At 37.5% G+C, this 15,012-nt stretch overlaps 1 protein-coding gene across 1 annotated transcript in view; it reads left to right on the forward strand.

The window, feature by feature from the left end:
* Positions 1 to 15,012, forward strand: part of NCOA7 (nuclear receptor coactivator 7) — a 131,759-nt gene that overhangs the window by 80,186 nt on the left and 36,561 nt on the right. Inside the window, exons 6-10 of the mRNA XM_069489139.1 lie at positions 2,244 to 2,357; positions 2,923 to 3,048; positions 5,287 to 5,471; positions 8,943 to 9,988; positions 10,643 to 10,811. Coding sequence (XP_069345240.1) covers positions 2,244 to 2,357; positions 2,923 to 3,048; positions 5,287 to 5,471; positions 8,943 to 9,988; positions 10,643 to 10,811 — 1,640 coding nt within the window. The remainder of the gene's footprint in view (positions 1 to 2,243; positions 2,358 to 2,922; positions 3,049 to 5,286; positions 5,472 to 8,942; positions 9,989 to 10,642; positions 10,812 to 15,012) is intronic.

The following is a 15,012-nucleotide window of genomic DNA, read 5'->3' on the forward strand; positions in this document are numbered from 1 at the left end:
TTCTAGACTTCGCGTTACATCAGAAGACAAAAAACAAGATCAGATACACTGAAGAAAAAAATAACTGAGGCATAAAATGTTCTTCAGAAGGTCCTGAGTTTGGCTCTTAGTTCTCGATACTTACATCAAATTTGAGGACATATACACAAAATGGACTTTTACAAGTACTTTATCTTGAGCACACTCAAAAATTATGCTGTGGATATATACTTTAAGATGTTTTCATGTTCACAGGATACCTTGGCTACAGATGCTTAAAATTTTTTCCTAGGCTAAAATGACAGCCTTGTTTTATAGTAAAGAATTTTAGGACCTCAAAACCACATTTGCTGGTGTTGGAGCAAACCCAGAATTATTTTCTGAAGGCAACAGGAAACCTTCAGCACTCCCCAGGATCCAGGCTCACCTCCATGCTGAGGTAGCACACGTTCTGACTGCTACTCACCTCTACCTACTGCGCAGGTAGCTGTTTAAGCAAAGGAATGGCCCTTAGATTCAACATTTAGACTGTGTCAGACCATAGAATATCAGTCTGTGTTGTCTAGTACTTTCCAGCAGTTCAGGTGCAAAAAAATATTAATGAAGAGTTGCTTGGGAAAAATGTTGTCCATTCATTTCTCCAGTTTAGCTATGTAAGGTAAATAAGAGCTGTACACCAAAACCACATAATGTTACTCCTTTGTAAATTGTTTTTAGAGAACTCCAAAATTGGGCATTTGCCATTGATCCATATTAAAGATGTTATCAAGAACAGTCCTCCAAAGCTGGTTGTTGTATTTACTGTTAGTGTGTCATCAAGGACAAATAGTTCATTGTGGGACACTCCTTTTTATGAGAGTACATGGGGAGGAGAAACTGTTTTTTCTTATGTTATGGAAATTGAATTCTGCTCACAATTGATGTCCATCTCTTTGCATTGATCATGTGGAAACTCAGAGCCAGTTTTAGGGACCACTTCTCAATGTTTAGTGATTCTGGAGCATTTATTTTCAGTAGTAATCAGTCCTCACCTTATGTCCACTTGACTTTGATTTTCCCACCTTTATCATACTGTGTCTTTTATTGTCTCAATTTTTTTCAGGATCGAAGTGAGAGTTAAATAACGAAAGTTAAAGCAAAAATATGGCTGGAAGGATGGGAGACAGTGAATAATAGTGTTGATCAGTGATCAGTTATGTGATTAGCTCTGAATTCTGTCTTATAACATTAAAGGTCATCATTTTAAGATTATATTTGACATACACCAAAATGTAGCATGTCTCATTAAAAGGGTGTTAACTGACAGGATTATAATAACATTTTGAGAACCAGAATATTTTCCAGAAGAGGGTTATTTTGTGCATTTGGGGGGGGCTTTCTATTTTTATTTATTTATTGTTTCTGACAGAGTCTCACCCTGTCACCCCAGCTAAAGTGCAGTGGCATCATCATAGATCACTGTAACCTCAAACTCCTGAACTCAAGAGATCCTCCTGCTTCAGCCTCCCAAATAGCTGGGACTATTGGCATGCACCACAGTTCCCGGCTAATTTTTTTATTTTCTGTAGAGACGGGTCCTCCCTATGTTGCTCAGGCTGGTCTCAAACTCCTGGCCTCAAGTGATCCTCCCACCTCAGCCTCCCAAGAGTGCTGGGATTAAAGGCCTGAGCCAATGCTCTTGACCTGTTTTTATGTTTAGATAACCCAGACACTGATAGAAGAGAAAGTATTGAGATTATTGTATTGATGTTACTTTGTACAGTTTCTCATATGAAAACCTTACTACTTTAGAACTTAGGGCCTGTTTAGAGTTAGCAAGCCCGGATTGGTTCCATTTCTACTGACATAGGTATTATGTTTAGAAGCATAACATGCTTCTCTCTCCTCAATTCCCTTATGCTGTTAGTCACCTTGCCTGGAGGGCTCTCGCACCCTCCCATGTAATTTCTACTTATTCTTCAAGGCTTCACTGGGACCTGCTTGGTTCATGTGGCCTGCCCAGAATACTGACCCACCTTGTTCTCCGCTTTTCTGAGCTCCTGCAGTGTCCACAAACGTGTTCCACACCCTTTGCACTGAACACATTCAGATTGCTGAGTTACTGTTTCATGGGTTAGTCTAGAAGACCCCACGTTGATTGTGAGTTTTGTGAAAGCCTACAGAGTCTTAGTCATGCATTAAACTGAGCAGAGAATGACTTCACTGAACATTGGCCAGTGGTTTGCCTGATTCTTGGGACTTCATCTCTTCTTTCCCATTCTCAGGTCCTTTTTGTGCCAGATGCCAACTTTCCTTCCAGTACCTTAAGGCTATCGTCATCCAGTCCTGGTGCTACTGTCTCTCCTTCTTCATCAGATGCAGAATATGATAAACTGCCGGTATGTATGTTACACGCTTCATGTGCTGAAGTTCATTTTTATCAGAGAGATTTTTTGTGAGTTGCAGAATTCAACATGTTATTTTTTTACAAGTTTACATCTGAAATTAGTTGGGGTTAGGTAATTAGAGAATGAAGTGCATCCTCTTCACGAGAAACCTGTTAACATTTAAGGTCTCAAAGGCAAAAATGCATGCCTCTGTAAAAGTATGAAGTTAAATTCCCAAGGAAATAGATAGATAGTTTATTTGCACTCCTTTTTTTTTTCATAGAGAATTTGAATTAAGAGTCTCATATGAAGCCTTTCATTGAGCTTATGTTCTTAAGACATTTCGTTAGGCAGTTTTAGGGGTTCATACATATGCCCTTGTTTTTTTAAAAAAATCTTAGTTTTATTTGGATATCTATTGTTATATTTGTGATATTTTTAAAGGAAGAAGGACACTGCCTTTTTTAATGTTCAAGTTAAATACAAACAGTATACTCACAGGGATCTTATGTGGCTTGATTTATACACATAATTTGTTCTGAAAAATTTTGACTTTGGAAATTTTTGCTTTCTTAAGGATGCTGACTTAGCACGAAAGGCCTTAAAACCCATTGAAAGAGTCTTATCATCTACTTCTGAAGAAGATGAGCCGGGCGTGGTGAAATTTTTAAAAATGAACTGTCGATATTTCACTGATGGAAAGGTATATAGCTATGTAATTTATTTCCTTTTCTTGGACTCTGTGGAAAACTAAATGAGTTTGCAAATTAATGGAAGGGAGGCTACCTTGAAATTAAAATATCTTACCCAAAGTTTCAAGCACCTATTAGTTTTCCTCTGTTGGATGCCTGGCATTTTACTTATTGAGGGAAACATGATCATTGAGTGGAAATGTGATTCTTTGTGACCTTGGATTTATCACTTTGCCTTTGAGTTCTTGGCCTATGAATTGTTAGGGAGACATTGTAGTATATGTTTAATAGCAAACACTGGAGTCAGACTCATTGAATTTAAATTCCAGCTCTACCACTCACTAACTCTGAGACCATGGGCAAGGTATTTAAATTTCCTAAGCTTCCATTTTCTTCATCTATAGAATAGGAACAATAAAAAATTAATAGGGTGTGATAATTAAAAGAGATAATTCATGTTAAGCGTTCCGCATCTAAACTGGAAAATGGTAAGCTCTTAACCTTTGTTTGCTATTAACGATGCTAGTGTTAATATCTGCTATTTAGTTTTTTGGTTGTTGGTGGTTTTTTTTTTTTTCTCTTCACAAAGAACAAATGCAACTTTTAGTGAGCCTCTGAAGATGGGGCTACGTTGATATCAAGTGAATCCTGTGGTCACAGCAGACACTTCATATCAGGTTTCAGATAATAGGGAAATATGCATTGATCTGCATTTCTAACTTTTGCAAACAAGAATAAGTAATACTTAAAATACAAAACTTTTTTTTACAAGAGAGCTTTATTGAGATATAATTCACATATCATACAGTTCACCCATTTAAAGTGTACAATCCAATGGTTTTTAGTTTGTTCACATAGTTGTAAAATCATCACCACAATCAATTTTAGAACATTTTCATCACCCAAAAAAGAAACTCTATAACCATTAGCAGTCATTCCCCATTTCTATCCCCTCACCACCTACCCTCTCCACACCCCCACATCCCAGACACGGGCAATCACTTATCTACTTCATGTATCTATGTATTTGCCTATTCTGAACAGTATTTTATTCTTCCTAACTGTAATTACATAGCCTTCGACCAGTATCTCCCCGTCTCTCCCTTCCTTCTAACCACCCATGGCTCTGGTAACCACCATTCTACTCTCTCCTTCTATGAGATCAACTTTTTTAGATTCCATGTGGAGTGAGAACATGCAGTATTTGTCTTTGTGTGCCTGGTTTATTTCACTTAAGGTTTTCTAAGTTCATCCATGTTGTGGCAAATGACAGGTTTTCTTTTTTTAATGGCTCAATAATATTCCATTGTATACGTGTATAACATTTTCTTTATCCATTTATCCATTGATGCACATTTAGGTTGATTCCATATCTTGGCTATTGTGAATAATGCTGCAATAAATATGGGAGTGCAGATATCTCTTTGAGATACTGATTTCATTTCCTTTGTGTAGATACCCAGTAATGAGATTACTGGATCTACAAAAGTTTTCACAAAGATGATCACTAGACTCATTAAAGGTACCAAAATAAATTATCTGCCTTAAGGGAGTCATTTGTATCCTTCTGTCCATGGTAGATAATATCCCTGTGGCCATTAAGGTCTGTAATGTAATCTGACCAAGCTTTAGACTTTTAAGAGCCCACCAAGGTATTGCTTTATGTTTTTACTTTCCATAGATCAGCTATATTCACTCTGGCTGCAAAAATTTCGTATTCCTATTGAGGTTGAATTTTGCTGGACGTGGGCTTTGTAAACATTTTAGAGAAGAATATTGAGACTATTCTTTGACACCATGATTCTGAGACAGCTGCTCCCTTAGCACAGTGCCAGGCTCTTGTTAGACACCCCGTGAAGACTTGCTAAGTGAATTGTAAAGCCCCATGGTCTTGATCTGGAAAGCGCTTGGGACAGCCCCTCTCATTTTATAGAGAACTAGGACATCTGAGACACGCATGTGTGAACCAGAATTGCTCTGCGATTGTGCTGTTGGAGCAGCTGTACTAGAATTGAGCTTGGTTGATTGCCACAGCAAGGCAAGTCTGTTTTCTCTGCCTGTCCACCCAGCACCCAGCATTGCATTTCTTCAGCCTGGTCTTCCAGCCCTCATATAGGGGACATGATTGTCACGTGGGATACTGTGGTTCACAGTCAATGGAATGGCAATGTGAGTCAATTAATGCTTCTGTGGTAGTTGCTGAAAGCATTTCTCCCTGGAGTGATTCTGTCCTGTGCTTTCTCCTGCAGGGTGTGGTTGGAGGCGTGATGATTGTCACTCCTAACAACATCATGTTTGACCCTCATAAGTCTGATCCCTTGGTTATCGAAAATGGGTGTGAAGAGTACGGCCTCATCTGCCCCATGGAAGAGGTTGTCTCCATTGCCCTCTACAATGACATTTCTCACATGAAGATCAAAGATGCCTTGCCATCGTAAGAGACATTTCTTTGTTTACCAGAATAAAAGGGGTATCAAGAGAATTAGATGCAGTTAAAAAATGAGGGCATTTGCAGGATCGAGGGATTGCGTAGAGGTAAATTTGAAGATGGATGATTTGTGCAATAAATACAAGAAATAGAAAAATGAGAAGAAATGGAAAGTCAATGATAGGGGAAAGTTGAACATAAAAGAGAAAAGCAAAGAAGCCAGCAGGTAAAAATGGTGTTCTGTTGGCTTATTTTTCTGAAAAGCAATTACATGTTCTTAATAAATTTATGAAAGAAGCAATGGAATTTCTCTGAATGAATTTTAGTCTGATCACCAATGAGTGAATAATAGTTTCTTTTGGGTTTAATTAAGGAGAGTTGTATTTGTCTTCACTTAAATTCTACGAAAGGCAGTCTTCCTGCCTCATGTCCTCCCTTAATCCTGCATGGATTGGGGTTTGAGTGGACAGCGTAGCAGCCACCTCCCACCACCTCCATGGTGCAAAGGGGGAGTAATACTACTTGGCTTTTTCTCTGAAGTATAGATGAATATTACGTTAGTCCCGATTACTTTTGCCTTATAATGCTGGGTTTATTGTAAAAAAAAAAAAAGAGAGAGAGAGAGAGAGGGGGAGAGAGAGAGAGAGAGAAGCTCTCCATGAAGAAAGAGTTAAGAAAGCTTAGGGAATCGATTATAGGGATAATCTGATTTTTACTGTCATTTGCCCTTGGGACTCACGTGAAAAGAAGGGAAGATGTCTAGGGAACTAATGCAGACACAGAATACCTGGGGGTTTATAGAAAGGGAAGATACATCTTTAAAAATTTTTTCTCCTCAGTGTGATATTATGTTTAATGATCCAGAATTCAGGGATAATGCTGTGACTGCAGGAAGAGAGAGGAGTTGGGAATTGGCTTCCAGTTTGTTGAAATTATTTCAGGGTTGTGCATTGATTCCTGCCCTGGATGCAGGTATATTAAGGATTTTTAGTCTAATGAACAAGAATATGTGAGTGGAATCAGTGTGACATAACCTTTGTATTGTCTTCAGAATTCAGAAAGTTTAAATTTGCTTAGAGTTGCTAAAGAAAGTTTAAAATTGCTTAAAATGTCATCATTCCTAAAAGTTTAATGGTAAAATTTTAAGTGCAAATTATCAGGCTGCAGTGTGCAAATGGTTTTTGAAAGTCTGTGTGCGGGCCAGGCACGGTGGCTCACACCTGTAACCTCAGCACCTTGGGAGGCTAAGGTGGAAAGATCACTTGAGGCCAGGAGTTCAAGACCTGTCTGGGAAACATAGAAAGACCCTGTATCTACAAAAAATAATTAAAAAATTCTCTGCGTTTGATGGTCCATGCCTGTAGTTCCAGCTACTCAGGAGGCTAAGCCTGGGAGGTTGAGGCTGCAGTGAGCTACATTAGCACCACTACACTCCAGCCTGGGTAACAGAGAGAGACTCTGTCTCAAAAAAAAGAAAAAAAAAAGATTGTGGTGTTTATAAAATCTCTCCTCACCTTCAAGTTTTGTATTGTGTGTTTGTGTGTGCAAGACGTTTTGTAACTCCAGCTGCCACAGAGTAGGAAGGAAACAACCAAAGGAGTTATTGATCATCATTAGGTGCCTGGCTAAGTCTGGACAACATTAATTAACAATAGAGCCAGTTGATGCTTTGCTTTGGGGCAAAGCAGTTATGTGCTTTGCCCCAGCTGTGCCTGGCAGTTGCAATGCAGAAAAAGCAGGTGGTTAAATTAATCCCAAGTAGGGTATTGGCAGCTTGGATTAGGTAGAAGAACAGGAAGGGAGGGGTGGACAAGGTAATTTAGGAGGCTAATTTTTTGTGGGGGTCAAGCTAGGTAGGGAAGGAGGAGTTGAGAAAGGGGCTTGGATGTTTAGGAAGAAAGTTTTACTTATTAAGTAAGCATGTGGAGAGCTGGGTTTCTTTGTTGCAGGACTTCTTACAGCTTTGACTATGCCAAATTAAATTTTGACTTTCAATGTGGAGATTATGCTGCATTATAATAACTTACTTGACTCTAGGATTGAAGCATCTTTAGTGTATCCTAGGATGCTCGCATTGGGCAGAACATTTTGTATAGGCAGGTTCCTGCAGAACGGAGGCTCTGTCACAATTGTATTTTATAATATAGCACTTAGGGGCTCAATGAATGCTCATTGAATTGAAATGAATTATGAATTAAAGAAGCTTTTTTAAGCATTTATTAGAGCCAAGCAATTATGTAGGCTTTTACTTTCTATTGGAAAAAGCATGGACCTTTCCATTCAAGTGATTTATATAACTTTGGGAAGACGGTCTTCTTATAACTTCAAAACTGCCTGGTACTTTGTTGCTTTCTTGTCATAACCAGAAAGCCAGAATAATAGATAAAGTATTACTTAAAGATGATCTAGCCTTTTTAGAAAATACAATTATTTCTGAAATTGAAAGTGTTATTTTTTTAAAAGTGTTTTTATATCACTGCGTTTTTAACCCCATAGTGGCACTGCTATTGGTTGTGGTAAGTCGAAATACAGGGTCGCTTAAGATATTTCCAGTCATATTTTTAAAAGTATATGTTTCTTGACTATTTATTTTAAGCTCAGAAGAACATGTTTAACCAATGTTTTTGTGTAATTCAAATCTGGGTAGTAAAGCATCTATTGTTAAGGAAAAATAATTAACTAAATCCCGGGACAGTATGCTTTAGCGGATAAACCAGTTGCCCTATTTTCATAAAGTAAAATGATATTGTTATAAAATAAAAGAGATGTTTAATTAAGAAATTTAAACTAAGTTTTATACATAGGAGCTTTTTTGATAAGATTTACTTTTCTACACATTTTTAAACTGTAAAATGGAGCAACTGCTATATATTCACAGTAATAGTGGAAGCTTTTTCCTGCACCTCCTTTGGGAGCAGAGGGGTATCTGTGATTGGAACATCAGATCCTAAGCCATGAAACCCAAAATCAGGGTTCAAGGTCAGTTACTTTGTATAGAGCAGTTAAATGAGTAGCTACTAAGTCAGTGAGCCTTTCAGAGTTAATGTAGTATTTTCTATACTATTTTATAAAAAGGAAAAGCTTTAGACTTTGGTACTAAAGTATTTCCTCTCCTTTGTCCTTTCCTTCATGAAAATCAGAAACACTATTATTAAGATTTCATATATAAAAACCTTGTGAGTAACATCTCCATGGTCATGCATAACTTCCAAAACCATTGTGTGCTTCTAGTAGGAATGTGCAACTCTCATGGTTCATTCTTTTACCATTTCTTTTAGTTGATTTATGTTTCATTTTGAAGTTAATTTCTTGATTTTATTTTCTTATTCTGAAATCATTTAAACATAAATTTATGTTATGGTATATTTATGTTTTGGTTTTTGGTTGGGTTTTAGTTTTGTTTTTTGCCTTTCCTCCATTTTGTTTTTGATTTTATTTTTAACATTCCATGTGCACCCACCATTTTTCCCCCAACAGTGACCTACCTCAGGATCTTTGTCCTCTGTACAGGCCTGGAGAATGGGAAGACCTGGCTTCAGAAAAGGACATCAACCCGTTCAGTAAGTTCAAATCCATCAACAAGGAAAAACGACAGCAGAGTGGAGAGAGAACCATTACTTCAGATTCCAAATCAACAGAACCTTTGGAGAAATCAATAGAATATACACATATGAAGCCCTCAGGCAGCTCTGTGTCAGAAAAATTAAAGACACTGGAATCTTCTAGGGAGACAACTAGCGACTCTCCCATAGTGACTAAGCTCAGCAAGGAGCCTTCTGACACTCATGCTACATTTGAATCTTCAGCCAAAGAAAACTCCCTTTTAGGGGAAGATGATGACTTCGTGGACTTGGAAGAACTTTCTTCTCAAACTGATAGTGGAGTGAACAAAAGAGACACCTTGAGGGAGTGCCTTTCTCTTGACCCAGAGGAGCTAAAGAAGGCTGAGTCACAAAGAATTAATTCTGCTATGGAGATGCAGGTGCAGTCAGCCTTGAACTCTGCAGGAACAGGGAATGATGCTGAACTGAAGGGGGCCCTAGATTTAGAAGCCTGTGAGAAGCAAGACATAATGCCAGAAGTGGACAAGCAGTCTGGTTCCCCAGAAAGCCAGGTGGAAAACACACTGAACATACATGAAGATCTAGATAAAGTGAAACTTATTGAATACTACCTTCAGAAGAACAAAGAAGGGTCACAGTTGTCTGAAAATTTGCAGAAGGCAGAATTAAGTGATGGCAAAAGTATTGAACCAGAGGGAATAGACATCACCCTTAGTAGTTCTCTTTCTCAGGCGGGTGATCCCTCAATTGAGGGCAATAGAGAGCCAGATAAAACCTGGGTAAAAGAGGGAGAGCCCCTTCCAATGAAACTGGACTCTTCTACAGAAGAAAATGTGATTAAAGAGTCTCTAGACTCCCCTCTGGAATCTACTCTGGACAACAGCTGTCAAGGCATGCAAACAGATAATAAATCGGAAATTCAGTTATGGCTATTAAAGAGAATTCAAGTACCCATTGAAGGTAAGCTGTTTTTCTTTAATGTCTTTGTATTCTGTTATATAACTGCCTTTCTAAAACTGATACATGTAATACCAAAATAGTTTGAGAACAGTATTTTCTCGATAGAATGTATCCTTACTAATGGTATTAATAATTGGGGGGAAATTTGCAAGATGTGATACCCTACTTTAGGAACTTGAACTATTACGTAGATTTTTCGAGTTTTACTTCAAAAGTAGTGTACTTTTTAAAAAATCTTCCAAGTAAGTTTTCCTTTCTTACTTTGAATTTCCAAATCTAAAGGGATTTAAAATGTTTCTTGAAGAGATTTCTGTTCTAAACTGAATTGCATTCTGGTGTAATTGGGTCCTCAGTACCATTCATTAATGTACATTCTGGTGGATTGTCACAATTCTCCATTATTTGCTATTCTGTTGGTTTTTATGCTTATTTTTAGTATGTAGCATCTCATGTGATATAGTCCAACCTGAAACATCCAGAGTCTTCGTTTTTGTGCTAAAGAAAGTCTAAAAATTTTATTAGTTATAATATGATGTATGATATTTCTACCATATGTTTTGACTGAGAGAAGATTGGACACTGTTCTTTGTAAGTTGAAAAGTTCTGTCACCAACATTGTCAATATTGAGGAAGGTTTCTTCATGTGTGATTCAGATATACTTCCTTCAAAAGAAGAAAAAAGCAAGACCCCACCCATGTTCCTGTGCATCAAGGTGGGAAAACCGATGAGAAAGTCCTTTGCCACCCACACGGCAGCCATGGTCCAGCAGTACGGCAAGCGAAGAAAGCAGCCCGAGTACTGGTTTGCCGTTCCTCGGGAGAGGTGAGCACGGGCTGCACTGGGAAATCTGTTGATCGGTTAGAGTCTAATTGCATTTGATATTCTTTATCTTAAAATACTTCATTTTATTTTTGAATAAGAGCCTTCTCTGAATTGTAGATTTTAGAATTTCTAGGATATTATTTGAGTGGCTTTCTGCTAACGGGTGGTTTTAATATGACAAACATGAGGTTATCATAAGTACTGTGTGCTGAACCACTTTCGTAACTTTCTACCCAGTTGATCTTTAAATGAAGGATGATGTTGATATTGTCAAGTGTGAGTAATCGGACCTGCTCTTCCGTTGAGGATAAAGGAATACCATGGAACAGATCCAAACCCTGCTAAGTGCAGTAAAGAGGCAGGATTGTCATTTTTTAAGTGCCTGTAACTCTGGGGAATGAAAGATTCTTTGGCTTTATGGAGGGAGTATTTGTGACTCAGCAGCAGAGAAATGTGACATGGAATCTCCTAGGTGGGTTCAAGGGGCTGTATACCTCTGGGGAGATTTGTATAATATTTTTAAATTGTTAAAATACTGTATTGTTTATGTAACAATCTACGATAGCAGGGATAGTGGCATAGAAATTATTCAGCGGTACATCACTGAGGATGTCTTTATAATAAAAATAATTAAGAAATATTCTCTTTGGACAATAATTGTTTTTCTTTTATATATGTGGTAGCATAAAAATGTCTTTATAAAGGCCTTGCAATTAGTTTTCAAAATTTTTAACCCCGTGTAGCTTGCCTTTTCCTAACTAGTCATCAGACCTGATCATCTGGGCAGACCTAGGCTAACACGCTTGCCAAGAACAAATACGCTCAGCAGGCTTCCTTCACATGAATTCTCTATAAAGCAAAACTAAATTCCAAGTAAGGACATACCTGCTGGCGGATTCCTACCTAGAATGATAATTCTCATTGAGAGAGTTGTCTCATTTTAATAAATTATAATTTAATGTGAAAAATAACAGGATTTTTATTAATGAATTTGCTAATAGCTTTTCCCTGTCTTAGGCACAAGCCCACATTGACATGGACATTAAGCATAATTTGTTTTGCGTTTATGTAATATACTCCTTCTTTTACCTGTGCATACAACTGCCATAGTATTTCACGGAAACTTTAAACTAGGGATACTGGTGTGGGCGGGGGGGGGGGGGAAGATGTGCGTCTTTTATTACTATTATAAAATGTTTCAACAGAAGCAATGCAAATTTCTGAAGTTCTGTTAAAATTGGAGTCCTAGAATTAGAATTTCACGGCTGAATAGTACCTTAGAGATTTAGGCCAATTCCTGATTTTCTAGGTGAGGAAAACAAAGCACTATCAGCCACATTGTGGGTTGTGTAGACTTTTGTCATCTATCAGAAAAATTATCTATCAGATATCACTTTTTCTCTGGGAAAATGTATTGTTTATACTATAAGAAATTTTTTTTTTTCAATTTCATTATCTTTAATGGGACTGTGTGCACCAAGGACTCTTATAGAATAATTGAACCAGTCACACACATAAAATTATTTTACTGTCATTCTTTAACCCAGAAGAAATCCTTAATGCTGAAATAGTACTTCTCGTTGACTTCTTATGCAAGTGGCTTTTGTGAGATTTTTAAAGTAGGTCACTTGTTGAATGCCATTATATGTATTTCATAGTGTCCATGACTTATTTGTCCTTGGATAGTAAATAACCTGGAATACTTAGTTTTCTTTCTTACACTAATTATTAGCCACAGGTTTTCTTGGAGGCCTTATATCACGCTGTGTTTTATTAACGATAGTTTTTTTGTGTACAGGTGTTGGGAAATTTTGCTGTAATTGTTCCTTTACGTACTTCCATGTCTACCTGCCCTAAAGGACCCCACATTTTAGCTTATGAGGGGAAAGATGGCGCAGTCCTATAGAATTCCCACCAAGACCTCCACAATAAGAAATAAGTTTATATTTGTTTCCAATTCATGAAATTCTTCAGGACTTAAGTCTCAATAGAAGTCCTTAAGTGGGAGCTAAGAAGTGTCATGTATTCTTACTGTCATGATAACTTATGAATTCCCTTGCTATACCAAACTGAACATTTCTATAATATTTGCCTTTCTGTTTAATAGATTCATGTATCCATTGGAGTTTCAGCAGCACAGTGAAACTACCCTGGCAGTGGTTCCTTCCTAGGTTATAGTGTCCTCTCATACACCTTATGGATGTAGCAACTTGTTCTCGTTAGGCAGTGCTCTCTGACTCAGTCAATAGACGAAAGCTCCTTGTCACAGGAAAACCATATTTTGATGTTGACAGAACTTCAAAAATGTATGTTTCACTGTTCCTATCTGTTGTTCCTAGTACTTTCTTTAAATGTCTACTTTCTCCTTTTTTTGTTATTACTAAGAAGTTGATTCTACAAAACCATTCCTTCTTTGTTTACAGTGTGCTCTGTGGCTTCCTTAACTCCATCATTGAATGAATAGTCTACCAAGTAAGAAAATGGGGAGGGCAGAGGGTAGTCACAGCAATGATGGAAACCTTGCATAGTCTTTGTCTGTCTCCTTTGGTCTTTGTGGGTGTTTTTTCCTGCAGCAATTCTTATTAAATTTTAGATACTAGAAATTAGAAATGTGAAGTAGTTAAAAACTGCCAAAATATATAATAGTTTTATTTACCTTGGTAGAAGTTGTGAGAAGATATAGACTCTCTGTGAATCTAGGAAAGCTGGCAGTTTCTTCTTGCACACCTGTACACTGCTCCTTGAAACTCAGATTCGCCGGGGATTAAGTGCATGTCAGCCTTAAGCCCTCTCTATCTCCATTGCAACTTGCAGAATCACGTACTTCTCTTGAATCAGCTGAAGGTGACAGTAGTGTGCTTGGGAGATTTGCAGTTTCTAGAACTCCACTTATAAACCTGGGAGATCCCAGCTCTTCCTGCTCTTATTCTTGGTGCTAATTTAAGCCTGAGGACAGTAGATAATTCCACCATGTTTTAATCATCTAGTACAGGATTTCTCAACCTTGGCACTATTGACATTTTGGGCTGCATAATTCTTTGTGGTGGGGGGATGTCCTGTGAATTACAGGATGTTTTGCAATACCTATGGCCTCTACCCACTAGCTGCAAGTAGTACCTCCACAGTCGTGGTGAGCAAAAGTGTCTCCAGACATTGCCAAATATCCTCTGTAGGACAGAATCATTTCACATTGAAAACCACTGGTCAGGTATTAGACCTGGGCCTATGGACCATTCTGAAAGTGGTTATGAGCCACAATAGCTAAATAATTTAGGGATTTGGCTACTTAAAACTTTATTATACTTGATCATATTCACAATATTTATTTATCTGTATATACTTTGTTTCTTTTACTAAACCCTAATTTCTTAAAACCCTTTCTGCAAAAAATTTCATTAAAACATTTTTAACTTTCTTATTAATCAGTAATTATTTATATATAAAAATAAATCATTCCTTTAGGAGCAACGCTGTTATCTGGAAGGGTAATCCTAAAATGATAGAGAATGGACAAACAATAAAGTTGTTAATACTGACAAGCATTTGACTTTGCATAAGCCTCCGCTAGGAGCTATCTGAGATACAAGAGATGACAGTACTGTCCCCTGCCCTGGAAGAGGTGTGGATTCTTGGGCCGTAGTAACGGGCCCCAGAATAAGACCCCCAGGATCAGGCAGATGTGAATGAGAATCTCTAGGAAGTGTGGGCCCTTGAATGAGATGCTTTATCCCCTTGAAGCATAGTTTCTTAATTGAAAAATGGGCCATTGTAAGTATTAAGTAATTAGATCATATCTGCACAGTTATTGAATGCATACTCCCTGGCAGGCACTGGGCTAGTTCTAGATAAATAAGACTGGGACCCTACCCTGAGGACCTTATGAAAAGCTATTGAAAATAGTTCCACTTTCTACAGACTTAATATATGATACTATTCCATGGCTTTGATTACTGTTCTATATAAAAATAATAGTATCATAGTCTTTTTTTCCCTTTCTCAATACTAAAGTGATTATTTCCTTGTTTAGAATGAGCCAGTAATGCCTGTTCAAATTAAAAATATTATCTTTTTTCTAATTATATATAGCCTTTTAATCTGTAAAATTTTTTATAATAATTCATTTTATATTATCCAGCTTTTAAAATAAATTAAGTTGGAAATAGTATCAAATAGCAGGAATTATTTAATATGTAGAATTTGC

The sequence above is a fragment of the Eulemur rufifrons genome, chromosome 15 (assembly GCF_041146395.1).
Source record: "Eulemur rufifrons isolate Redbay chromosome 15, OSU_ERuf_1, whole genome shotgun sequence".
Lineage (NCBI taxonomy): Eukaryota > Metazoa > Chordata > Mammalia > Primates > Lemuridae > Eulemur > Eulemur rufifrons.